This window comes from Salvia splendens, chromosome 1 (assembly GCF_004379255.2).
Source record: "Salvia splendens isolate huo1 chromosome 1, SspV2, whole genome shotgun sequence".
NCBI classification, from domain to species: Eukaryota; Viridiplantae; Streptophyta; class Magnoliopsida; order Lamiales; family Lamiaceae; genus Salvia; species Salvia splendens.
In genome coordinates this window covers 9,052,703-9,078,343 of record NC_056032.1, presented here as the reverse complement: position 1 = coordinate 9,078,343, position 25,641 = coordinate 9,052,703, and the positions used below count along the sequence as shown (strand labels likewise).

At 38.9% G+C, this 25,641-nt stretch overlaps 5 protein-coding genes across 7 annotated transcripts; 2 read left to right on the top strand and 3 right to left on the bottom strand.

Moving 5' to 3' along the window:
* Positions 1–3,487: 3,487 nt before the first annotated feature.
* On the bottom strand, positions 3,488–6,311 carry LOC121798831 (dr1-associated corepressor-like). 2 transcript variants are annotated; one of them, XM_042198044.1, is made up of 6 exons: positions 6,145–6,311; positions 5,336–5,408; positions 5,089–5,182; positions 4,861–4,974; positions 4,716–4,773; positions 3,488–4,233 (listed from the first exon to the last, which is right to left on the bottom strand). In XM_042198044.1, exons 1-6 carry the CDS (start codon positions 6,175–6,177, stop codon positions 3,757–3,759), a joined length of 849 nt encoding a protein of 282 aa, XP_042053978.1. In that variant the 5' UTR covers positions 6,178–6,311; the 3' UTR covers positions 3,488–3,756. The 2 variants fall into 2 exon arrangements, with proteins under 2 accessions (XP_042053978.1, XP_042053987.1); XM_042198053.1 differs by having other exon boundaries at positions 5,089–5,155.
* Positions 6,312–7,949: 1,638 nt separating this feature from the next.
* Positions 7,950–11,877, top strand: LOC121740942. Of its 2 annotated transcripts, none has more exons than XM_042133607.1 (2): positions 7,950–8,140; positions 9,761–11,877. In XM_042133607.1, the coding sequence occupies exon 2, from the start codon at positions 9,785–9,787 to the stop codon at positions 11,699–11,701; it is 1,917 nt and encodes a 638-aa protein (XP_041989541.1). In that variant the 5' UTR covers positions 7,950–8,140; positions 9,761–9,784; the 3' UTR covers positions 11,702–11,877. The 2 variants fall into 2 exon arrangements, with proteins under 2 accessions (XP_041989541.1, XP_041989546.1); XM_042133612.1 differs by lacking the exon at positions 7,950–8,140 and adding an exon at positions 8,173–9,405.
* Positions 11,878–12,483: 606 nt separating this feature from the next.
* Positions 12,484–14,627, bottom strand: LOC121795372 (probable E3 ubiquitin-protein ligase RHC1A). Its single transcript, XM_042193893.1, has 2 exons — positions 14,502–14,627; positions 12,484–13,806 (listed from the first exon to the last, which is right to left on the bottom strand). Exon 2 carries the CDS (start codon positions 13,729–13,731, stop codon positions 12,766–12,768), a length of 966 nt encoding a protein of 321 aa, XP_042049827.1. The 5' UTR covers positions 13,732–13,806; positions 14,502–14,627; the 3' UTR covers positions 12,484–12,765.
* A 4,150-nt stretch (positions 14,628–18,777) lies between these two features.
* LOC121795358 (elongation factor 1-beta 2-like) lies at positions 18,778–21,038 on the top strand. Its single transcript, XM_042193884.1, has 6 exons — positions 18,778–18,955; positions 19,078–19,194; positions 19,364–19,430; positions 19,870–19,984; positions 20,422–20,535; positions 20,679–21,038. Exons 1-6 carry the CDS (start codon positions 18,870–18,872, stop codon positions 20,840–20,842), a joined length of 663 nt encoding a protein of 220 aa, XP_042049818.1. The 5' UTR covers positions 18,778–18,869; the 3' UTR covers positions 20,843–21,038.
* A 254-nt stretch (positions 21,039–21,292) lies between these two features.
* On the bottom strand, positions 21,293–25,388 carry LOC121795349 (ABSCISIC ACID-INSENSITIVE 5-like protein 6). Its single transcript, XM_042193877.1, has 3 exons — positions 24,350–25,388; positions 24,180–24,251; positions 21,293–21,682 (listed from the first exon to the last, which is right to left on the bottom strand). Exons 1-3 carry the CDS (start codon positions 25,019–25,021, stop codon positions 21,611–21,613), a joined length of 816 nt encoding a protein of 271 aa, XP_042049811.1. The 5' UTR covers positions 25,022–25,388; the 3' UTR covers positions 21,293–21,610.
* Positions 25,389–25,641: the final 253 nt, after the last annotated feature.

Below are 25,641 nucleotides of genomic sequence, written 5' to 3'. Positions count from 1 at the left end.
TTCCCCAACTTTGCAGTTATCAAATTGTCTATATATTCCTTCGATGTCTCATAAGTTATTATCCATTAGTCATGTCACAAAGGAATTGAATTGTACGTTACTAATGCAGCCACAATTTTGTCTGTTGTAGGATATCCGAACCGGGGAGATAATTGGGCGTGGCACTGAACGTGATGGGCTTTACTATGTGGATGAGATAGCTCAAAAAGGGACTGCCATGTTAACTCACGGATCAGCTGACCGGAAAGCTTGGCTTTGGCATCGGCGCTTGGGTCATCCATCTATCGGTTACTTAAAATTGTTATTTCCTAGTATTATTCCTAAGCATGACATGTACTGTGAAACTTGTCTTTTATCCAAAAGTCATCAAAACTCTTACCCATTAAGTAATACTCGTGTTGAAACCCCGTTTGCCTTAGTACACTCTGATGTTTGGGGGCCCGCACCAGTTATTGGGGGCAAGGTTTTCGATATTTCTTAGTTTTTGTGGATGATTGCACTCGCATGACCTGGATATATTTCATGAAACAAAAATCTGAAGTTTTGTCACACTTTACCCATTTCTATAACCTTATCCAAACTCAGTTTCACAAAACCATCCAGGTCCTTCGATCAGATAATGGGGGGGGAGTTCGTTAATTCTACCATGAAACAATTCTTCCAAAACAAAGGCCTTATACACCAAACCACATGTGCTCATACTCCCGAACAAAACGGTGTGGCAGAAAGGAAAATCGATCTCTCCTCGAAATGACTCGTTCTATGCTTATAGAGTCAAAAGCCCCGAAACACTTCTGGCCAGAAGCCATTGCCACCTTAGCCTATCTCTTAAACCGATTGCCCACAAGTATTCTCAAACACAAAACTCCTCTACAAGTCTTGTCCACCTTCACAAAAATTTCTCCGCCCTTGACTCTTGAACCTCGCGTCTTCGGATGCTCTGTTTTTGTCCACATTCCTAAACATGAAAGAACTAAACTATCCCCATGCGCTATCAAATGCGTTTTTGTAGGATATGGGGTAAATCAAAAGGGGTATAGGTGTTTCGATCCAAAGTCCAACCGGATGTTTGTTACAATGAACTGCAACTTTCTTGAAACTGAGTACTTCATTACCCATCTTAGCAGTCAGGGGGAGAGTAATGTTAGGGATAACAATGATACGGACCCGCTAAGTTGGATATCAATGCCACTGCCAACGCCAAGCAATCCTGATGCGGATCTATCAGAGAAAACAGTAAGCAATTCCGCTGAGCAAGTCTCTGATGTGGTAGAGTCCATCGTAGAAGGTGGCATCGCCTCAAATATTTCTCCGTTAAGGTTATCCAATGTAAGTAATCCTGTGGATACAGATAATTGTTTGGCTAACACTGTAAGTGCAGAAGAAAATTCAATTGAGACCGAAGAAAGGGAAATTGAGGAAGTCGAGGTCGAAGAAGTTGACCCTTACACTGGGAGGTACATACTTCCACCAAGGTCAAACAGGGGAGTTCCACCCAAAAGGTATACACCAGAGAGGATTGACAGGAAAAAAGGGTACTCTGTTGTGAACCTAGCCAAAGGCCATTTATCAGAGATGGCTCGGGCTTTCGAGAATGCTCTATATGAGGAAGAAGAAATACCACAGACATGGGAAGAAGCTATGAAATACAAGCATTGGAGGGAAGCAATGAAGAAAGAGATTGATGCACTGATTCGAAACCACACATGGGAGAAATGTGCTCTACCAGAAGGGAAGCGACCAGTGGGTTGTCGATGGGTCTTCACTATCAAAAGAAGACCTGATGGCTCGATAGAAAGGTACAAGGCACGACTTGTCGCAAAAGGCTATACTCAGACATATGGAGTTGACTATTCTGAGACCTTCTCTCCAGTAGCTAAGATGAACACTATTCGGGTGTTGTTATCCATTGCTGCTAATAGGGACTGGCCATTACACCAGTTTGATGTGACGAATGCCTTCCTACATGGAGAGTTGAAGAAGGAAGAAGAAGTTTACATGGAGGCACCCCCAGGTTTTGCAACAGATTTTAAAGCAGGTGAAGGGTGCCGATTGAGGAAGACCTTGTATGGATTGAAGCAATCTCCAAGGGTATGGTTTGAGAAGTTTGTTGGGGCAATGATTAGCTATGGATATACACAGAGCAATTCAGACCATACGCTATTTTTTAAGAAGCAGGGTGATAAGATCACATGTTTAATCATATATGTTGATGACATGATTATTACAGGTGACGACCTAGAAGAGATTGAGGAATTAAAGAAAAATCTTTTTCAGGAATTTGAGATGAAGGACTTGGGGAATCTCAAGTACTTTCTTGGGATTGAAGTGCTAAGGTCAACCAAAGGAATTTTTCTGCGACAAAGGAAGTATATCTTGGACATCCTAGCAGAGACTGGCCTACTGGAATGTAAACCAGCAGACACTCCTCTGACAGTTAATCACGGATTACAAATCAGAGAAGGAGCCAAGTTGGCTGACCGTAGTCGATATCAGCGACTGGTCGGAAAACTCATATATCTCTCGCACACTAGGCCAGATATTGCCTATGCAGTTGGGGTCGTAAGTCAGTTCATGCATAAGCCGCAGACAGATCACATGGAGGCAGCACTTAGGATTTGTCGGTATTTGAAGGGAACTCCAGGGCATGGAGTGTTGTTCGCCAAAAATGGGCATCTTGAGATTCATGGTTATACAGATGCTGACTGGGCAGGGAATCCAAACGATAGGAAGTCTACAGCAGGCTACTTTACCTTTGTTGGAGGTAATTTGGTAACATGGAGAAGCAAGAAGCAGAAGGTGGTGGCTCTTTCAAGTGCTGAAGCAGAATTTCGTGGGATTAAAAGTGGGTTGACCGAGATTTTATGGTTAAGGAGATTGATGAAAGAGATTAATCTCTCTCCAAGCAAGTGCCAGTTGTATTGTGATAACAAAGCCGCTATAAGCATCTCACAAAATCCAGTACAACATGATCGAACGAAGCATGTGGAGGTTGACAGACACTTCATCAAAGAAAACATTGAGAATGGGATTGTCGAACTCCCTTTTGTTCGCTCTGAGGATCAACTTGCCGACATCCTAACTAAAGCAGTCAACTCAAGGAGCTTTGAAGATGTGCTTTCCAAATTGAGTTTTGGAGATCCCACCACTCAATTTGAGGGGGAGTGTTGAGAAAAGGGGAAGTATCAATAAGCATTAAAGAATAATAGAGTTCCAAGAATGGAGTTCCAAGAAGCATTGAAGATGTGCATGTTTCAATAATAGTGTAGTTCCATGAATATACATTTATTGTAGGATCTCAAAGGTCACCAACATCCCTATAAATATATGGGTGTTGAGTACCATTTCATCATTCAATCAAATACAATTATCTTCTCCCATTGCTTTCTTCTCTAAATATGTTGTCTATACAATTTAACAATAAGCACTCTCCCATCATTAAATATTGATGAACACCAATCTAAAGAATGCACATTCAAACCATACCTGCACATTCAGACTAATAAATTTATAATCACGCGAAATAGAACTGAGAGAGAGAGAGAGAGTGAGGAGTTGGTTGCTGTTACATATTGTATAGAATCACTAATAAGGAAACTTGTAATGCTCTGCGCCTATCTGTTAAACTCTAACACCACCTAGTTTCATTCTTCTAGTCACATACATATATACATCTAGCCATATTATTAGCAAACTAAGTTACTAAGCTGTACAAGATGCAGGTAAAATGCGACATAACCAGAACATTGCAGTAAATCATCCTTCCTCATCATAATCTTCATCTTCCTCATCCATTCTCTTATTTAAACTGGCAAGCTGAATCACATCAAAACCCAGCATTTCCATGTTATCTAGGGACCACCCAGGAATATCTTCGTGTCTTGTTCCAGGCGATGTCTTTTCGGAAGAGTCGGAAGGGGTTCCATCATTCAAAAGGATGGAATCACCATTCTTGTCTAACTCGACATTGAGGTCAAAAGTAAATACTGCCTTATCTGCATCTTTTCCGCCTGTAGTTCTTGAATCTGCAGTAGTATCAGCTACAACACTACATGACCTCTCCAGGTTTTCATTCTGGTTTTTGCCACTCTGGTTAGAGACGTCAGAATCATAATCAAGTCTTTCAAACTGATCAAGTGATTCTCTGTGCAATTTTTTATTGACTCTGCCTCTGCCCCTACCCCTACCCCTGCCCCTGCTTCTTTCATTGCTGCTCGTTTGGCTAGTCTCATGCTACAAATAAGCATCCACCAAGGACCAATAAATGTTAATAACACAACTCCACCAAAAAGGACAAAAACTATGAAATTACAAGTTGAACATGCACTCAAAAGTATATTTCTCACTGTGGGAGACTTTCAGTTCCAGGGAGCATTGAAACATCCAAATAAGTGAGTAGGGAAGAATACTCTATCACAGAAACAAGTAATTTAAATATATTGACTAGCCTTTTGTAGAACAAGACCGGTCGGGTTTACAGAAGCAATTATTAGTGATAGATCATAAGCTTCACCATTAAATAGCAAGTTGATATCCAAGACAAAACATGAAAAAATGGTACAATATGCATGGATAATATAGAGGTGGATAAAGTATTTGTTGTATCAACTATAAATGTTCCTAGGTTATAGATATACATGTTGGGTAAAGATATTGGTTTTCATGTTTGATTACATGCTAAAATTCAAGATCAAGTAATCTCATAAACTACGTACCATGCGTATCCTTTTCGAGCCATGCTCATTACCACACTTGTCATCGTATGAAATCTTCCTGCATGAAATAATATATAGCACATAAATTTATATCATCAAATTTCTTTTCTCAAACCAGAAGCAGCTATTTTATATGCATCCCAACCTTTTTGTAGTAGACTTGTCCTCGTTTGCAGCATCTACACCACCCAAGTCAGATACCTTGCTTACAGTATCCCGCAGGAAATCAAACATGTTGAAGCTTTGTACACATTGCTTCCTGCAAGAGAAAGGAGTAAAATTACATGATAAAGTCTAGTGATGATGTGTTTGTAGACAACATGCTTCAAAGGTCAAACCCCGAAAGAAATGTGATGCTCTACAAGAAACTTACAAATGCATAGAATTTAGAGTTTTCGCCCCCCGCTTTATGGTAACCTCATAAGTCCGGTTGCATAGATCTTGCAGAAACAGTTCCAGAGCTTTAGCTGAATGTTCATGTGCACGTACATATTAACATTTAACAGGCAGCAAAAATAAATCCAGCATGACATGGAAAACCCACTTTAGTCTGTCACACATATATCCCAAAAATTGGCAAGTAGATGGCAAGTATGAAACAAATAGGAGATGATACATACATACTAGAAGTGGTACAGCCATCGCAATCTTCCCTACGTCCTCATCAGCTTGCATTATCTTTTTTATTCGAGCCTGCAAAATGAATCTTCAAGTCACAAAATATGACAATTTTATTGATCAAGATAGTACATAGCGGTATTGATGGTACATAGACTCATTCACCACACATCAGATCCACTTGAAGAATCAATATTCTATATATCATAGTTCAATTTCCAGGAAACCCATCAGATAGCTGAGGCATGTCTGGGTAGGGTTAAGGAGTTTCCTTTCCCGCGGAACGCTTAATAACATTCCATACATGATACATCAAGATTTGTCAAACTGGTGCGAATTTTACTACAAATGATTGTTTAACATAATGGCGTAGCAAACCTGCAATTTAGGGGTAAATAATCCTTCGTTTTCCAAGGGAAAATATATAAATTTTACAAAAGCTACCGCCACAGCCCCTACCCGCCAACTGCTACATTCAAATCTCGCACAAAACCAACATAAGAACAACTATATCGAACTTCGTTCCTCGCTAAAGACAGTGTTACTCTACAGTATCAGATGCCTAGTCGCACATCTACCCCTTGATATTCCTTTGAATTCAGTAATAATCAATAAAAACAGGGAGACAAAAAAAACTGACATAGTTATTTTATAAGTAGCAAACAGAATCTGAAATTTAAATTTCAATTCAGGCTTGCAGATACAAACAAATTGCATAATTTAAGCACAGCAAAAAAGGTGACACCATTTAAACAACTCAAAAAATTATAAACGGATAAAGTGAAAACAGTAACATGTAAACACTAATTACCGCCGGAAACCGAGTGTCAAGCTTCTTTCTCATGGCTCAGCAACTCCAATTTAGTAAACCCTAGCTTCAAAACAATTTCCCAATACACAGTGGGCGCAAACATATGCATGTAATGTATCGTGTGTGTATATACGAAGCTTCCCAGCGCAAAAGTATGTAGTATAACTCTGTTGTATAAAGTTGGAAATCGTTACGATAAAATCGTAGTATAATTATTTATATAATTAAAGAAAACGAGGGAATATATTAATGGTAGATTTTCTTACGAGACCTTAGTGATTTCGACTTAACATAATTAATAATGATTTATCAATTATCCCGCAGTTATAAAAGAAATATGCACTCTATCATATTTTTATTTATTTTATAGTTTTCATTTTTCTTATTATAATCATTTAATAGAAAAGTAAAGTTCAAAAATAACCTTTTAGCCCTTATTATAAGATGTTTGGTTTAGAAGACTCATTATCATATAATTGTCTATCTATAATTAAATTGTACAGATATTAGAAATGTAATTATGACATATTATTATTTAATTATTTAGGATTAAATTTTAAAATTCAATCTCATTGATTATATTATTAAATTATAAGATTTAATCTTTAAAAGCCAATGGGTTGTGGACGAGGGTGGATTTGGCAATACAATAACATCACCAACTCAAGCTCGTTTTGTGCCCCAAATCAAACCACAATCATATTTTTAGCATAATTATTCTTTAATTTTATATATTTACTTCGTTATTTGTAAAGTGAAAATAAATAACTTAAAATTGAAAGATGCTTAGTTAAAATTTCTAAAATTACTTAATTACAAATTTATAAGATTACATTATTTTAAATTTCTAAATCACTAAATTAAAAATTGAATAATACATAATTTAAATCCTAAATTTATTCAAAAATAATTTGTCTTGAATTAGTTCAAGTAGATCTCCATGTCGCTTTAGTTGTGATTCGATCATCATCGACGCGTCCATGTTCAATCTAGCACTCTTTATTAATATTGTGTCGCTGGTCTTGTCCAATGTAGCATAGTATGGTCTGAGAATCGGTAAGAAGCGAAATCTTGCTTCTCTTTGGGTAATAGAAGCCTCGTAATTGCACCCAAAAATTTATGGTGGTTTTGGAAAATTGCTCGGACTCCTCATACTTGAACCTCATTTCTTCACCCCAAGTAAAATTGCATTCGCTTGTTGGTGAAAACATCCCAACTATGGTCATTGGACAACATTTTCTTGCAATCGGTAACGATGAATTTGGTGACAAAGGTCTACGCTCGGACTTGGTTCTTGCACAAATAATCATAATCATTGCCTCGAGTTGATTTCGAGGCAGCATTATCCCATTTTTTTTCAAAATTATTCAGTTATTGCCAAGGATCAGGTCTTTCGAGTTGTCAAATATGCACGTCACCATCTTTGTTTCCTCAATCAAGTGCTCTTTGTTGTCTCATTTAGTTAGAGTGGAAGACGTCTTCGTATCATTTACTTTGGCTGTCACGTCAACGTTCCACTCGGGTCGCCACTCCTGACCGTTAGATCTAGGATGTGTTTATTTCTAGAGGCATTTGGTCTTTAGACTTTTACGAGCCACCCAATTTATTCCACACTATTAAATTTAAAATTTCATAATTTAATATTCGGATTTCTAATTTCATGGAATTAACTAAACTTAAGTAGCGTAGTAATTTAAATTGCTATTAACCTAAATTAAAAGGATAAAAACACTGCTTCCCTTTGACTTTTTGAATAGAGCTTCTTTATAAACGTGGAAAAAAGCCCTAATCGTTGTCGACTCTGTTTATTTTGTCAGCCTCGCATTACCAACCCTCACTCCCTTCAAATATACATATATATACTGTATATTGCAATCTCAAACATTTCGCCAATTTTCCGTCTGTTCTGACACTAAATTCAATCCTCCATCCTCGTACATAAACCAGCTGACTCTGCGGCGCTCGATATTGTAATCGATCGCATCGATCCGTTAAGGTGAGGCTTTGATTCGATGCTTCGCTTTTTCGATGATCCGTCGGCGGAAGCTAGGGCTGCGGCGTGATTCTGATTTTGTTTAGTTAGATTTGGAATGTCTTTGCATTGGCCTTGGATTAGATGAATCTGATGGGGGCTTGGTTTGTAAATTCTCATGTTGCTCTCTTAATTTTCTGATAGATCGATCCACGGACTGATGTTACTTCCCACCCCCCATACTTGTCATGTTAAATGCAGACAGGTGAATGGTTGTCTGAATTTGGTTTTGAGTGTGGATGAGCGGTTTCCCTAAAGTTGTGTTGGGGAAGTTATATTTAATTGATAGATGTGATTTTCCCTTGGAAGAAACATGTTCTAATTTGATGCGCGTGTGTGCGTGCTTCTTTTAAAGTCAGTAATCATTTTGTGATTAGCCTTTTGCATTTTGGAATTTTAATATCAACTAGGCAGTAATGTGCCCTGATTGCACGAAGATGATTGATTATCTTCCCATATTTTTTTTTCTGTTGCCGCCTTGCTGTAGCTGAGAGGACTTTTAGTTTTTTTTTTAGTGGAACAGCAAACATCAAGCTGGAAAGTTTTGTTGTATGGGTATTGGGCAATAACTTTTTAGATGTGTTATGGTGAGTGAGAAAATTAAGCATATACTATATTTGGACTCAGCGGTTACTCTGAAAGATGATGTTAAGGTAACTACTAAGTATTGTGGAGATGAATTTATGTTTACACAACCGCTTTCATGAATAATTGAATTACTATATGCCAATCATTAAGGAAATCCTAGCAATGGTCTGACTACTAGAATACTGCAACCCTGCAAGTAATTAAAGAAGGATATCAGAACTGAATAAGTGAGCAAGAGATTTGTGCTTCTTATGACTGGTATTTGGAAGTATGAATACTTGCAGGGTAAGCTTAATAACAAATGGAAATATTTGTATTGCTAAATGGGAGCACACATATTGTTTCCCCACTTGAATTCTTGGTGAAAGCTGTTTATGTATGATCTAATGATAGGAAAATGCTATACTCAGTTAGCTTTTGCATATTGTTTTGTGCTGTAGGTTCGTTCGTGAATAAGATATCATATTCTCTACTCTATGTGATCTCTTTTGCATGTATGTTGTACTCCTGATATCATCTTCCTTCTCTGACCGATCTTCTTTGTAATGCACTTTTTCTCTTTGGAGTTGAACTGAATCCATGCAGAGCCATGTTTTCACATATATTTTGTAAACTGCTGGTTCAGGATTCTGGTACTACATGTTAGTACTACAGCTTCCATCTTTGTACTTTTTGTTCCATGATAGAGGTCAAGCTTGAATACAATCATTTACTAATTATATTTTTCCTTGTTTAATTTCATCCTATTAATACTTTGGTATGCACATAAAATTTATTATTATTGACCAAGATCTTAGTTCTTTATGGGGAAGAGTTTGATCATTTGCACTTATTGGGTGCTTTATCTGACAATAGGAAAATGTATTATCTTCTCATGTTCTATTCTAACCAAGTCATGGACCAAGAAGACAATCAATGTCCATATTTATAATACACATGTTTGGCCGAGCCTGGGACTGTTCACTGACTAATGTTTCGAATTCTTTGGTTTTGCAGAAATTAGAACTTGAAGTTGTAGACATGTATCCATCATCCAAATCTAAGTCCAAAGATAAAAAGGCTGGCAAAGAAGCTCCAAAAAATTCTCTGAAGCCTTTGGGTCATGTTAACACCAGTAGTGCGACCCCATCAAGTGGATATAATCCTGTTTTGAAAACATTTCATACATTTGAATCAGGACCAGTGCCTTCGGCCAGTCCGCTTCATGTTAATGGTTGTTTCCGTAATATAGACGACACAGATGATCATAATGGAAGTTCATCGGGGACTGGTGTTGAGTATGATTCTATTTCCAATAATGGCAGTTGGTCTGGCGACTCTGAAGACCATAAAGAAAAGTCATCTCAACAGCTTACATGCCAGGATATAATACCTGGAGCTGACAATGACAAAAGAGAGAAAATACGGCAGAAGAATGAGAAGAAGCATCAGCGTCAAAAGGAGAGGCGAGCGCAAGAGTTGCATGAACGGTGCTGTGGCTTTCTCATGTCGAGGAAGCTGGAAGCACTAGCACAGCAGCTTGTAGCTATGGGCTTCTCCAAAGAGCCGGCAACAATGGCTCTTATTATGAATGAAGGTAGGTTAGAGGAATCGGTATCATGGCTTTTTGAAGGTGGTGATGAAAAGAAATTTAAAAACTATATTGCGGGTATACGTAGTATGAAAATTGACATATCAGAGGAGCTTGCTCGCATTACTGATATGGAGATTAGATATAAGGCTTCCAAACAACAGGTGGAAAGAGCTGTGGTATGCTGTGAGGGTGATATTGACAGGGCTGAAAAAGCAATAATGATACTAAAGGAAGATCCTCCTGCTGTTCCATCTAAGCCTGATGAAAATGGTGATCCTCCTACTGTAGCAATTAGTGAGCCCGCAGTTGCGATTAGTCAGAATTCATTAAGAATGCAACCGAAGTCTACATCGGCTACCACTGTACAGCAGGAAAGGGATGACAAAGATTTCAACCATACCAAAGTTCCAGCAACAGTGGGGTCCTCAGCGGATCCTGCGGCCAAAAGCTTGCAGGTGCTGAAGAAAATACCACCTAAAGCTGACTCGGCAAAACCACAGCAGATTGCTGTGCTAGCAGAGAAAAGGTGGGTAAGTGCAGGATCAGATCCTTCTGCATCATTTTCTTTAGCATCACATTCTCTGCCTTCACCAACTCCAACCAAGATGGATGTCCGCTATGCTGGTGTTGGAAATGATTTGAAGATTTTGCAGCTTGGATCAGTCAAAGAACCAGTTATCGTCATGCAGCGACCTCAATCTATTAATGCAAACCAGGCTCCTAGTGCAGGTAGTAGCTCATCTCCTCCTGGACCTATGGATATGAGTTGGTATCCTAGTTATGTTGAACCAGTAAAGCCACATGGATTTGTGCCATCTGTTACTGTGCCTAACAATGTTAGCTTAAATCAGTTGTATGGCCGACATCAATACCAGTCATCACAGCAGCAATTTATGTCCAGTAATGGCCCAATGGAATCTTCCGGAACTAAAAGAGTCAGCGGTGGTTTATGGGTTCGAGGCGGATCACCAGCACTTGCTGTCCCTTCTTCCCTAGGACTCTTCTCCAGCAATGTTACCAGTGGCGCATCAGGGACTTCATCTCAGGTGGACTGGAGCACTGGCAGCTCAATGTTGCAATTTGATTACACCAACGTAGACTGGAGCTTGGATAGTGGGTCGGTGTTGCCAAAACCTGACAGTCTGTGGACTGGGGCAAACTACAATCAGAACATTCAGCCTCATGATGCTTATGGTGGGGTTCTGACGTCTATAAGGAGGCCTGGTCTGTCAAATGGGAATGCTGCAGCAATGGATGGGCGAAGTCCTAACTACTCTACTGGTTATTTGGAATGGATTTCTCCATTTGAAGAGAAAGACCTTCTCAGTTTACCCAGACAGGTTATATCCTCTCCTACACTGTAAGTGAATGGCGACGTATTTCATGAATAAAGAAAAAGGACCATGCACTTGGTGTTGATGTTGGTGTTGGTGTTGGTGTTGGTGTTGGTGTTGGTGTTGGTGTTGGTGTTGGTGCTGGTGCTTAATGTGAATTGACGTGACAATCTTAATCGGAAAAGCATTACAGTTTCTTTGATTCATTCTCTTGTGTTATATTGCTTTCTCGACAAAGCATCAGCTAAAACTCAACTTTTATGTACTGACATTATAGAGTAACAAATATAGCTAGGCCTAGGTTATCAGCCGACAGCCACGATTAATTTTACTGTAATAGCAAATGTATAAATTTAATTTGAAACAGAATATACTTTGGAAAATGATTATCAATTATGACTTGACTTTTGTTTGAAGTGACATTTTAACCGAATTTATCTTCTTTTAATTGTCCTTGCTCAAGGAAACAATACCCCATTTAGCATGCCTGTATTGTACACGACAGAAGTTTGATGCTACAAATAATTTTATGAGAAATAAGCTTTTCCCGAATGGAGGAGGATATATTCTCAAAAAAACCATATTTCAACAGCAACATAACAATTGAAATCAGGAAGAATATGCCACACTTCAAATCCACGGCCCCGAAATATCCCATATTTTTGCAAAGCTACTAAAATGTGAGAAAAGAACCAAATCAGAACGCAAAACAAAGACAGAATCCAGTGGCATCTATTCACAAGAACTTGTGACATATCATCAATATCTTATTCTGAGTGCAATATTCTGCAAATCAAGGGGAAACAGACAAATAACATCGAACAATTTTTGTAACATTCAGAGCAAAAATTCAAGACCGATACTTAGACAAATGGAGATACGAGTTTTGAAGAACACATGGTTGATCTTTTCACAGGTGGTGTAAGCGTAGCATCATACAAGCGGGGAAATCATTTTAACTCCAAAAGCGATTTTACTAAATATTTAACAACCAGAAACTGTAACCCAATTTTTTTTGAGGCACACAACAACAAACACGACTGAAACAAATAAGAGGGAGTATTGGAGAAGAATACGAAGCTGCATAATCAAAATCAGTAGTCAAAAGGCCAGCGCATCCTGCCATGCTCCTCATTTGGAGCCGCGGCACTGTTTCCTTCGGTTCCTGAATGGCGTTGAGTGTTTTGATTTGATGAGTTTGAAGGCCACAGGAAAGAAAATGGATTCCACCTTCCCTGACTCTGAGAGTTACTGTCCCTTCTGCTGCTGCTGCTGCTGCCGCCGCCGCTGCCACCACCACTATTAGTGTTCTCTGCTCTCTGATTCAAGTTAGACTGGGCATTTGCAGAACCTAGTGGAGGAAGCTCAACACGACAGACAGGGCATGAATTATGTTCGACTAGCCAAGGCACAATACAATCTGAATGGTAAATATGATCACATGGCATCTGTCTAGCTCTTGTGCCCAATTCAAACTTATCTTGACACACTGGGCAGTGAGCATCAGTATTGAGATGCCTTTGGGAAATCTTGATGGTAGGCATAGCATCAATTGCAGAACGAGGTGCTGGAGGAGGACCTCGCCTATCATTCATACTCAGCTGCTCTATCAATTCCTGTAATCCATGCCCCATAAAGATATCATCAAAATCAGCTCGTCTCTGTCCCACTCCATGTCCATCACTAAAAAAGAAATCAAATGGATCGACAGCAACTGGAGATTGTCCATGTAATATTAATAATTGGCCAGGAGGCCTTTGACCAATACCCACACTTCGTTCACTAAGCATGGCAGGTCGTCCTCTAACATCAAAGTTTGGGTCCCTTCCTATCATCCTGTGCCTCATTAGGGCAGCAAATGCATCCATAATACCAAATCTCGGATCTTGCTGGGGAGCCATGAATCCAAGTCCGGAATCATCACCCGCGTGAGCACCCATAACTTCGGCCAGCTCTTGTATAAAGCCTCCATCACAGTACGGGCAAACCAAGTTACGGCCACGAGGTCGTACAGGCTGACTGCACTGGTGGCACCAATGAGTATTTCCACCACTTGACATTCTTTCTTGGCTATTACAGTAATATTATCTTATACAAGAAACCTAAGCCACAAATCTCCAACCTCCGAACGCTTCCTGCACACCCACACATCTATGATTTAACCATAACACAAGTTCACAAGCTTCGGGTGAAAATAAATCAACTACGAAGCAGTTATAGAAAATCAACAATTTGAAACAAACAAGGAATATGAGATCTCCCGATGAAGCCTGGATAACATCCAATCAAATATGTAGGGTTCAGTTCGTCGTGCAGATTTACATGATTTAGATCTGCTCCACATAATTAAATCCTCTAAATATAGAGAATAGTAAGGGGAAACCAGAGTATACATAAGCAAGTTACCAGTATGCATAAAACTCTATGCTGATTGCTGGACTAACAAAAATGTACACTGCGAATTTTTCAACTCAAAGCAAAAAACTAGGCAACGAAGAAATATGTTTATTACTAAGTTCCTGAGTAAATTAGCAATCAAGCATCAGCAACCCTGAATTGGAAGAAGTGCATTAACTTTTTTTCTTTTTTTTCAAGAAAAATATCTTACAAAACTAATTCCTCTTCAAACAACAAGAATCGTATGAATCACGAACCGACATACAACACACCTAACAATTAACAAAAAAAAGGGGAAAAATCAACTACCAAGCAAACGAAGTTGTATAAACTGAAAGCGATTAATCGAGTAAAAATTAGAAAAATTAAAAACAAAATTTGGGGGTTGAGATTAGGAAGCGAAATTATTGGCGCATGAGTTGTCACGACTTACCAGAGGGTGCAGAGGAGATGAGAGAGAAAGTAAAAGTGGAGAGAAGGAGAGAAATGGGGTAGGATTGAAATTTTGCGGTTCTACAAAGTTTCAGTCAATTTCGTATTCCAATATGCGCTCTACTCTGCGCACGTACATTTTGAATTTTCTTTTACAATTTTTGTATGTATACGATAATTCCTCCTCCATTTTTTTTTTCAGTTTTAATTTACGATAAAATCATTACATTTCTCTTTTTCTTATTTTATTTAATTTATGTTCAAATCAAATTATGCTTTCTTCCACTATCAAGAAAATTAAAACTATTAGTAATGGTTTAAAGGATAAGTATAAATTCAAAAGAATTGTAATTAAATAAATTATTGTGATGAAGAAAAAACACTCAATAGTAATATATCGATTTTGTTGTATGCTCCCTTATTGTCTTGTGTTTCTCATTTTTAATATTTAGAATCTCTCTCCATAAAATAATTTGTTAACATGGAGTACTACTACTATATTAAATCTCAGTTATATATGCTCTCTTGTGTTATCGTCTTATAATTTTTTTTATATATATTTAGAATATCTCTTCATTAAATAAGTCGTTAACGAGACTTTACTGACTAAACTCAAAATTTAATCTATGACATTTTTTCTTGTTCTATTGATTAGCATTTATAGTGACATATTAAAGTCGTTAATATAACATTAAACATATGGATGGTCTAGCTAAATAACAATACAAGACCAATTATACTTCTTAAAATAGTTAAATGCGGATGATTCTGCATACATATAAAAAATCAATACTCAAGTCTTAGAATGATAGTACAAAATTAATTGTACTACTTGAGAAAATTTTCAATATATGCAATTGACGGCCTAACATCATGCCACTTAAATGATCCTTGATTATAAAATATAGGAATAATAAAATATGAGAAATACCAAGAAATATGAAATGAAACTGTTAAGGAAGTGATTACAAAATGGTTTGACTGTGGAAGCGTCAAAGTTTTGCTTATTTTGGAAGAATTCCAATAGCTAGGTTGGCCGAGGGCTGTTGGAAATGGACGGTCGAGATGCGACGGATTAGATCTTGTAATCTGGACCGTTGATCTCAGATATAAGAATTGGGGGTAGCTCATTTTGAGCTGATTCGTTTTTTTACCCAAAACTGCAACCAGAGAGAAGAAAAGAGGGAAAAGAGGGAAAAGAGGGAAAAGATTAGCAACTCAGTCCAAGGGGAGGTTAGAGTGTTAGAGTTGATCGATTCACACTGCATTTTGTGAGCACGAGTTCTTAATTTCTTCGTCTAGTGTCATTACTGTTTTCCTTCCTTGTTTCTGTAATATTCACCTCGAACAAGAATCAATATAGTAAGAAGTACTTTCTCGTGAATGTAGACTTTTTACGTTGAACCACGTAATTTCGGTGTTGTGATTCTTGTTTTAATTCTTGTTGCAATCGCCTAGAATCAACAGAAACAAATCACTAGACCGAATCGACTTTGAAACACAATAAAAACTTGAGCCTTCAACATCAATGCACATTTGACAATGCAGTAGTCATTTATAAACTTCAAAACCCTTAGGCCATCCACAACGCTGTCTCTATACCGTCTCTTAAACCGTCTCTTAACTACTATTTGAGCACTATTTGAGGGCCCCACTGTCCTTTTTTCCTCCATCTCTTAACTAAGAGACGGAACTTGCAACGCTCCGTCTCTTAACCGTCTCTATATCGTCTCTTAATTACTATTCATTCAATTTAAACAAACACACTTTATTAAAATTAAAACAACATTACAACTTAACATTAAAAAAACGAAGACATAATTAAAATTCTAAAAAAATAAAAATGACATAATTTAATCTTCTCCGCCAAAATTTTCCCAAATGTGCTCAATTAGATCCTCTTGGAGTTGGGTGTGGGCGCTAGAGTCGCGTGTCCTTGCCCGAATAGCCAACCGTTCTTGTATAGATGGATGCGCTCCACTTCGCGGCGGACTACTTGCGGTTGAGCTTCCGGGGGATTCGGGGTCGAACCAATTTCCGGCATCGGGTCCTTCGTCTCGGACAATCATGTTGTGCAAGATTATGCACGTATACATGATGTCGACCATGCTCTCCATGAACCACGAACGAGCCGGGGCTTTGATGATGTTGAAGCGCGCTTGGAGAACCCCGAACGCCCTCTCCACATCCTTGCGCGCAGCCTCCTGCTTCTGCGCAAAAGAGCCTGCTTTGGGTTCGCTGGCCTGCCGCACATCTTCACGAAGGTCGGCCACTTCGGGTAGATGCCGTCGGCGAGATAGTACCCCATTTTATACCGCCGGTTGTTGGCGGCGAAGTTGATGGTCGGCGCTTTACCATCCAAAACTTCGGTAAAGAGGTCGGACTGTTGGAGCACGTTTACGTCGTTGTTCGAGCCAGGGACCCCGAAGTACGCGTGCCAGATCCAAAGTCGGTAGTCGGCAACGGCCTCGAGTACAACGGTTGGGTGGGTGCCTTTGTGGCCGCTCGTGTAGGAACCCCTCCAAGCCACCGGGCAATTCTTCCATTGCCAGTGCATGCAATCGACACTGCCAAGCATCCCGGGGAATCCGTGCACTTGTTCGTGCAGGTTGAGGAGGAACTGACAATCCTCCGTGGTTGGCCTCCGGAGAAATTCGTCACTGAAGGCTGCCCGGACGCCTCTGCAGAAGTTGAGCAAGCACAAGCGCCCAGTGCTGTCTCCGATGTGCAGGTATTCGTCGAATATGTCGGTCGTTTGTCCAGTCGAAAGCTGCCGGATGGCTGCAATACATTTCTGCAGCGTCGTGTGGCTGGGACGACCGACCGCGTCGAACCCTTCTCGGAAGAACTCCTCCCTGGCCGCCAAAGTATTCGCTATGTGGAGAAATAGCGGTTTCCGCATGCGGAAACGGCGACGGAAATAGGTATCTCCCCAAATCGGGTTATCGCAGAAGTAGTCGCGTACTAACCGTGCGGCGGCTTCCTCCCGGTTCCGATTGATGTACTTCCGGGAGCGTCGTGGGGGTGGTGCGGCTTCCTCCGCCTCTCGTCGTCGATCTTCTTCGAGTGATTGTTCCATTAATTGACGCATTTGCTCAAAAGGATCCATTTGTTTGAGTTGATTGAAGATGGAAATTGGAGTGATAGAGAGGATTTGAGAGGAATAGATGTGTGTTTGTGTTTGAAATGAGTATGAAATAGAATTATTTATAGAGTAAAAAAATTAAAAAATTTTAAAAATGAAAATAAAAATTTAACGGTAATATTACCGTTTGAAAAAAAAAATTAATTAAAAATCGTTTTTTTTTTAAAAAAATGAATTATTGCGTCATCAGTGACGACGCCCACTCGCGGGCCAGCGAGTGGGCGTCACACACGCATGGGGACGTGCCACGTGTCCCTGGCGCGTGACGAGCCATCTCGTCTCGTGTCTCGCCGAGACGAGCTACGCGACGAGACGAGCACGAGATAGAGACGAGATGGGCGCTGCAATGCGTCTCGCGGGGGGTCTCGTCTCTCCGAGACGAGACGCGAGCCCGGCGCGAGACGCGTTGTGGATGGTCTTAGGATTTAATTTATTTGATAAATTAAATAAAAAATAGCATGGTTAGAAAGAAGACGCAAATGTGATTCCATCGTTTGATAGACGAAAGCAAATGCAGTCTCTCTTACTTTATTCTTTTTTACTTTATTCACTATCTACTTAATACACTATTTTTAAATTGTAACGAAAAGAATTGCCTCTTTTAACAAGGAATGGAGATAGAGGTACCCACGGTTCCGGAACCGGCGGTTACGGTTCGGAACGGCCGGTTCCGGTTTTGGAAATTGCTGAACCGGAACCGAACTGTGAGGGTGTTTCGCAGTTACGGTTTTGGTTTCGGTTCCCAACCGGCGGTTTTTTACGGTTTCGAACCGCCGGTTTTTTGAGGTTCAGGCTTGGTTTTACGGTTTTCGCGGTTCCGGCATGGTTTTTGTTTAAAATTTTTTGAACCTGAACCGAACCACGGCTAAAAAATCGACGGTTTTGGTTCGGGTAAATTCTCTCGGTTTCGGTTCGGAACCATAATCAGTGGTTACGGTTTCGGTTTTAACCGCCGGTTAGTAAGCCTTGGGCAGATATAAATGGAGGAGTAATTTCTAAACCTATTGTTCATTCGAGAAAGTGAGATATTTTTGTTGGGAGTACAATAATTTTTTAATAAATGCAAGATAAAGAAAGGAATAAATATTAATATGCCCTCTCTTTATTACTCGATCTAGGGTTGTTATTAGTACGGCATATAAAAGCTCGCCCCTCTCATCTCACTCTCTCTCTTGACTCTCCAGTCCACTGCAACATTTCGCTCTTCTATCTACAAAGTCTGTTATGGCTGTTACTTTCTCAGATCTTCACACTGAATCCGGCCTCAAGGCACTCGACGCCTTCCTCTCCGGCAAGTCCTATATATCTGGGTAACACACTTCTTCACTTTCATCTTTCTTTTCTGCTACTACTATTTACTAATGTTCAATTCTGCCATAATTTCATCGCCTAGTTCTAATAATCTTAGCGTGAATTGTCATTGTGATTTCAGAAGTCAGCTAAACAAAGACGATGTCAAAGTTTACACCTCCGTTCAGAAGCCGAGTGCCGATCTCTACCCCAATGCGAGCAAGTGGTACGAAGCTGTTGCAGCGAAGCTAGCGACCGGGTACTTTTTGCGACTTCACAATTAATTAGCTCCAATTCTCCACTTTCATCCGTGCTTGTGTTTGCAAATTCATATATGCCGATAATTATATATTGCCTTAGTGTATATTATGATGATGTTTATGATTCTTGAAGTAATTAATGCGGACTTGCAATTTTTTTCGGTGTAGTTTTCCCGGCAAAGCTGTTGGAGTACAAATCGGAGGCAAAGCTCCCGTAGCAGCTGTTGAAGCTCAGGTATGGCATATATCTAAATTGTGCAAAGTGTGACCTTTTGATGGATGTCAACTTCACCCAAACACGTTGTATGTGTAAAGTTCACTACTATGGCTTCTTTCAGTTCCCCTTCTTGCCATCCTAAACTCTATGCAGCAAGAAGCTAGTTGTGTTGTAGGAAGTTTTTCGGTTGTTACTTGCACATAGAGGTGCCGTGGTTCTATAATATATTGATATTTTTCAATTCAGATTGCCATGATATTGTAGGTGATTTGGAAACTTTTGGAATTGGCATTGCAAGTGTCAACACAATATGGTTTACACTTTACAGTTTAGGGGTCAGCTTATGTTTTATGAAAAGCATTAGATGCATTCTTATGCTTACTAATTTTAATAATAGTTTGTCTTTGTTGGTGTATTGGGACCAGTTAATAACTGTTGTTAACTTAATTTCATACAGGAGGAGGCTGCCGCCGACGATGATGATCTCGATCTATTTGGCGATGAGACAGAGGAGGAAAAAAAGGCTGCAGAAGCCAGGGAAGCAGCCAAGGCGCCTGCTAAAAAGAAAGAAAGTATGTAGCAGCTAAATATTATTGTCTAACATTTTTAACTCTAATTCCACTGAGCAAAAATTGACTCTTTCATGGTTTTGGCTCTTTTGATTCTGTTTGCCAATGTCATTTCAAAAGTTGCTGCAACCTAACTCCACATGACTAGGGTGTCCAGATTGATTGGTCTGTGTCATTGTGTTTCTACATTTTGTGTTAATTGCAATTCTATAAGGTGTCGTGGGTCTTCACCTTGCAGGTGGAAAGTCATATCTGTGTATATTTTTGTTCTGTTTCTACATTATGTGTTCATTCTAATTCTGAGGTATGCTTGTGTAATCTTTGTCATTGTGTTTCTACAGTATCTGTTCTCTGTACATCCGAGATATGTTTCTATAAATATTTGCCCTTGTGTTTCTACATTTTGTGTTCATTTTAATTCTAAGGTGTCTACCTTGCAGGTGGGAAGTCGTCTGTTCTCATGGATATTAAGCCTTGGGATGATGAAACTGACATGAAGAAGCTTGAAGAAGCTGTTAGAAGCGTTGAGATGCCAGGCCTCTTATGGGGAGCATGTATGATTCTGATTTTTTGTTATAGTCTTGTGGAGTAGTATCTTCTTTCTAATACTATTATATACTATTAATAGCATTACAGCAGTTACTATTTATGCATTTGGTGCTTTATTGAGCTTTATGTATGGCTTTTCCATGTGCAGCCAAATTGGTCGCTGTTGGTTATGGAATTAAGAAGCTTCAAATCATGCTTACCATTGTTGATGATCTTGTCTCTGTTGACACTATGATAGAGGAGCAGCTCACAGTGGAGCCTTTGAACGAATACATCCAAAGTTGCGACATTGTTGCCTTCAACAAGATTTGAGTCATGGCAATAATTTTGTTGTTCACCATAACCTAGCACTTTTGCTTGTTTTCGTTTATACTAGGTTCATTGTTAAAGGTAGTGCTTGTTTTCGTTTATACTAGGTTCATTGTTAAAGGTATTAACAGGATGTGTTTTCTTTGAATGTGCTTGAAACATTCCATTTGCGTATTTGATTAGGTTGTGTTTTGTAAAATTTGCTTCTTTTTTTTTGCATTTCATTCTGCCGCAGTAAATGAAAATGAAAAAAAAAAAGAAAAAAACGAAATAAAAGAAGAAAAAACTAAAACTCAGAAGTGAGGGTCGAGCAGGTACATTTTCTGTGTGAGAACTGAGAACTAAGAGAAACTGAGATGTCCCCTAAATATTTGGATTCTAATTTTATTTATTTTCAGTATTGAACTCATTCTGTTAAATTGACAGAATATATATAATTATAACACAATTACAAATACAAACATTTTTGTGGTACCAAAATGATAATTGTAAGTTAATTCCAAATACAAATATTTTTGCTGTACTAAACATTATGGAGTACTTGGAAGTGGATGCTCCAATTTCAAATCCAAGTCCTTAATTCTATTGTATCAAACACACCCTAGCAGATTTAAAAACAACTATACGTTTGGGTGGTGTTGACGTGTTGTCATGGTAATTTCTTTGCAACAACGAGCATCTATGGCTTAATGTCCTACAACAAGAGTTACATTTTTACATACTGCATTAACCAATTCAACCTTGTACTGCAAAAACATTGTCCACATAGTATTAGGACGAGGAAGTTCTTCGCAGCTGGTACCTTACGGTGTTGGGTTCGTAACAAGTTATCTGTTCGAATTCCTGCAACACACAAAACAAAACAGAAATATTATATGAAATGCATCAAAATAGAAAAGGCACAAGTAACAAATGGAACAATTATTTGAAACTTAATACACTGACTAATGTCCAAGGAAATGTTGAGACAGTTTTTTCCATTATTCACAATGCCTATCAATCTACAAACTTGATTGATAAACAAAAGGGAGATGTTCAAGCCGCAGATTTTAGCCAATTAGCTGTTAATGTGGTGATAAAGCATGAATTATGATGGCTTAACTCGAAAGTACATAGCTGATAGTGATTAGTTATGCATGTAGGAGACCAGCATTCACAGCGGAAGTAGATCCGAGGAACAAGAAAGCTTTTATAAGCTGCTGGCAGAGAGAAATATTCCCATTGAAGCCTATAAAGGGAGGCGAATGGACTAATAGGACCAGTCCACGAGAGACCCCAACTATTATAGATATCAGCCAATCAGCATGCTCACTTTGCATGTCTAAGCCAAAAAAATTACAGAACGAGGCATATTTGAAGGTAGAGAATTCTGAATTGTCATTAAAAATCAAAGAACAGCAGGCCACAATTTTACAAGTTTATGTAAAAAAAGGACAAAGCAGTAAAGCTCACAGCCCACATGTGGAAGAGAGAATATCAATTTATCACAATTTTTGTAGTCATGATAAAATTACAGTTCAATCATATAACAGGTTATTCAGTAGCTTTTGCAAAACTCAAAACAGATTCACATTCAAAATATATTAGATGCCTGAAATCAATTGGACTTACATATGTGAAATGCAGAAGTAATTATAAGTAGAGCTTTGAACAATATGGATAGAATCCATAGAGCATTTTACCAAATATTTCCTAATAAGTCAGGCATCAATTTTCGATACTGGCTAAGAAAAGGTTCTTCGACTCCTATCTTCAGCAAAATCTTAGATTCTGTCGATTTCAAGCTGATTTGGTGTAGCTACACAAGCCATCTTCCTTTAGCTACAGAAGGTGGCTCATATTTTTGAAATTCTTGAGACTATCTCTCTAAGTAACCAACTATTTTTTCAGTTCATATTTGTTGTTGCAGCTAGACATCACTACATGCAAAGTTCCTCATATCTACTCTTCTGTAAGTTTGATGCGAATCTTTGATTCTTTGCTTCTTTTCATATGACATAAGTTGATAAACCCGCCAATGAAAAGAAAAAACCAATAAGCTCACAGTAATTGATACACAAGGTATGTAGTCAGGTGTGATAATGGTTTCTTTTGTTTCACTTAGATCCTTTGCTATTCTTGATATCTTAGCGTTAAGTTGTTCACTACTTGGAGTTACTTCACTTTCCACCACACACGAATGGTTCTAGTGCATTAGCTTCCAAGCCACTACCACCAGAATTTTGAATATAAATTAGATCCATCGGTCTTCAAAAACATTTAACGGATCATTATAGGTAATGCCAAGTTGCCAACCCATACTATAGATTCAAAATGTGAGGAACAAAAAGACATATTGCTGCTGGATGCCCACACTTAGTTAACTAAAAGCTGGATTCTGAAAAAGTGTATAATTAACCTTGCTAAATTATCTTGTTAAATTTTTTCAGCTACATATGGTTCTCCATCATATCCTTCTGCAAACACTTGTGCAGACTACAATTTCTTTAATTATAGTAATTCTTAATATAACAAGGACTATCCACTTGAGACTTTTCAGTGTTACTTTTCTTAATTAACTCGTGAATTACTATATATTTATAATAGGAAAGATTGCAGATAAGTTAATAAGGTTCATCACGTTTCAGTCCGTTAAACCCTACTGGGAGAACGTAAAAGCAAATGCTCTTATTGTACATTACAAAATTCTAAGGTTCAAGACTGTACAAGCCCTTTAGATCATGTGTTTACAAACCACCTGATCATGTGTTTACAAACCACTCGCAGGTGTACCCATCAAAATTAGACAAAAATAGGGTAAGATTGGAAATGATGAACTTAGCATATACATTGAACCTGTATGCAGCGTGCCTATTGAAGAGTTACAAAGTTTCATGGTGGCCCTTAGCATGCTAGAATTTAAGAAAAATCCAGCAAAATCTCAATCCCAAAAAGGAATTACTTTGGATTCTATCGACATCCAGCCACTTAGAGCGACTAAGGTATTCTATAACATACGGTAAAATTTCATGTTTAGTAGCTCAACCTCCATCATCATAATTGGAAAATTTTATTACATAAAAGTTAAAAATGAATCCAACACTCGGACGACTATTACCTTGTGCAGTACATCTTTGTGGTGTCTCACACATGTACTTTCCTATAACTTTTTATTTAAAACTTGAGTTGTAGCTGATTGAAGTCCAACTTAAATACTAATATAAACCATTATTACCCAAGACAAAAAATTCAACGGGAAAAGACGCAGAGTATTTGGTAAGTTACTCACTGTCACATATATTGCCAGCATGCACTACGGGAACGCATTTATCAAAGAAGGATACAAATAGGTATAACTTGCCTTTTCCTTCTTAAGCTTTGAATTTTCCTCTTCAAGTTGCGAGACCTTGGTCACCAACTCATTGTGGTAGGCCTGTGAATACAATACTAGTAAATATCCCAGTGCCAATGTATTCAAAATGCACCAACAGCATGCAAATATATAACACAAGGAAAAATTTCAAGTCTTGCCTGTTTCCTTTCACGTGAGCGTGCAGCGGACTCCCTGTTCTTAATTTTTCGTCTTAGCCTCCTCTCAATGGCCTTCTCAAGATCCCCAGTCATCCTCTTCCGGCCAGGCAATGGCGTATCTGACAACTCATCCATTGAAGGTGAAGGAGACAACGACCCCGTCTGAGACAAGAATTTATGGGACTTGAGTGCACTATCCAAGGACATCATGGGTTCAACAGAAACAGTGGAGGCATTGGACACATACATCCCTGCTTTCACCAAGAAATCCTCCAAAGTTGTCTCACCAAGGGTCGGAGCTCTTTCCTGGTTACTCAAGCCCTCCACATTTCTCGTCTTATACCCTCGCTGTATATCCCTCCACACCTCATTCACTGTCTTCCCGGTAAAAGCCCTAGCAAGCGACCAACTAGCTTGGCGCTGCAGTGATGCTGCAGGGGATGTTTCGATGCCCTCCATTCCCGACGAGTGGCTAGTGTCAGTGGTCCACACTTTCTTGAGCAACTCGTCGAGGTTCATGCTTCCTAATGGCTTGGCCAAATTACCTAGCAAGTGCCTCTCCACTTCGCCTAGCGTTAGGCCTAACCACGAGTTGCAGCGTTGCAGCGGATGTTGTACATGAGATTGCTGCCCACCACCACTCACATGAGAATTCATTGTCTGAATCCCCATTCACACTTCAACTCCACTTGTACCAATTGAAACCCTCAATAACCTATTCAACTATCCTTGATTCATTGTACAAGTTTCAGAAACCAATCCAATCTCTCTCAAGATACCTCAAAACCTGAACAAGGATAGATCAAACCCAAGATTGAAGCAAGCGTGTAAGAAAATCCATCCAATAATGCCAGAAAGGACCAATCAAAACACAAAAATTTCCACTGACAAAGTCAAATGGAAAAACAAGAAAATTCACAATGAAATGTTGAGAAAAAAATGAAACTATTCTAAGTGAGCAAAGGCAGAGACACCCATGATCCTATTCAAGAAACAGGCAATTCCGATTGTTCAAATTAAACAAAACCAATAAGCAGTTAAAAATTGAGCAGCAGTAGCATGTTGTGATTAGAAAAGTGCAATTACAGAAACAGATAAACAGTAATTGCAAATTGATGGATCCGCGAATTTCTGATGTTAGTAAAAGCTGGTAGAGAATGAAAACTACAACACACAGAATTTACGTGGTTCGATTTACTGAAGTAAATCTACGTCCACGGGAAGAAGGGAGGGCAAGATTGCATTGCTTGATCTGGGATTACAGCTTACAACACAGACTTGCTATATGATTT

Coding starts and splice junctions, on each gene's coding strand:
- LOC121795349 (XM_042193877.1), bottom strand. CDS start 25,021: ATGGGGATTCAGACAATGAATTCTCATGTGAGTGGTGGTGGGCAGCAA. Junction 24,252..24,349: donor GCTCACGTGAAAGGAAACAG/GCAAGACTTGAA, acceptor TTGTATTCACAG/GCCTACCACAATGAGTTGGT. Junction 21,683..24,179: donor CAAAGCTTAAGAAGGAAAAG/GCAAGTTATACC, acceptor TGTGTGTTGCAG/GAATTCGAACAGATAACTTG.
- LOC121795372 (XM_042193893.1), bottom strand. CDS start 13,731: ATGTCAAGTGGTGGAAATACTCATTGGTGCCACCAGTGCAGTCAGCCT.
- LOC121795358 (XM_042193884.1), top strand. CDS start 18,870: ATGGCTGTTACTTTCTCAGATCTTCACACTGAATCCGGCCTCAAGGCA. Junction 19,195..19,363: donor GCAGCGAAGCTAGCGACCGG/GTACTTTTTGCG, acceptor TTTTCGGTGTAG/TTTTCCCGGCAAAGCTGTTG. Junction 19,985..20,421: donor GCCTGCTAAAAAGAAAGAAA/GTATGTAGCAGC, acceptor TCTACCTTGCAG/GTGGGAAGTCGTCTGTTCTC.
- LOC121798831 (XM_042198044.1), bottom strand. CDS start 6,177: ATGAGAAAGAAGCTTGACACTCGGTTTCCGGCG. Junction 5,409..6,144: donor TTGACACTCGGTTTCCGGCG/GTAATTAGTGTT, acceptor TTCATTTTGCAG/GCTCGAATAAAAAAGATAAT. Junction 4,774..4,860: donor GACAAGTCTACTACAAAAAG/GTTGGGATGCAT, acceptor TATTTCATGCAG/GAAGATTTCATACGATGACA.
- LOC121740942 (XM_042133607.1), top strand. CDS start 9,785: ATGTATCCATCATCCAAATCTAAGTCCAAAGATAAAAAGGCTGGCAAA.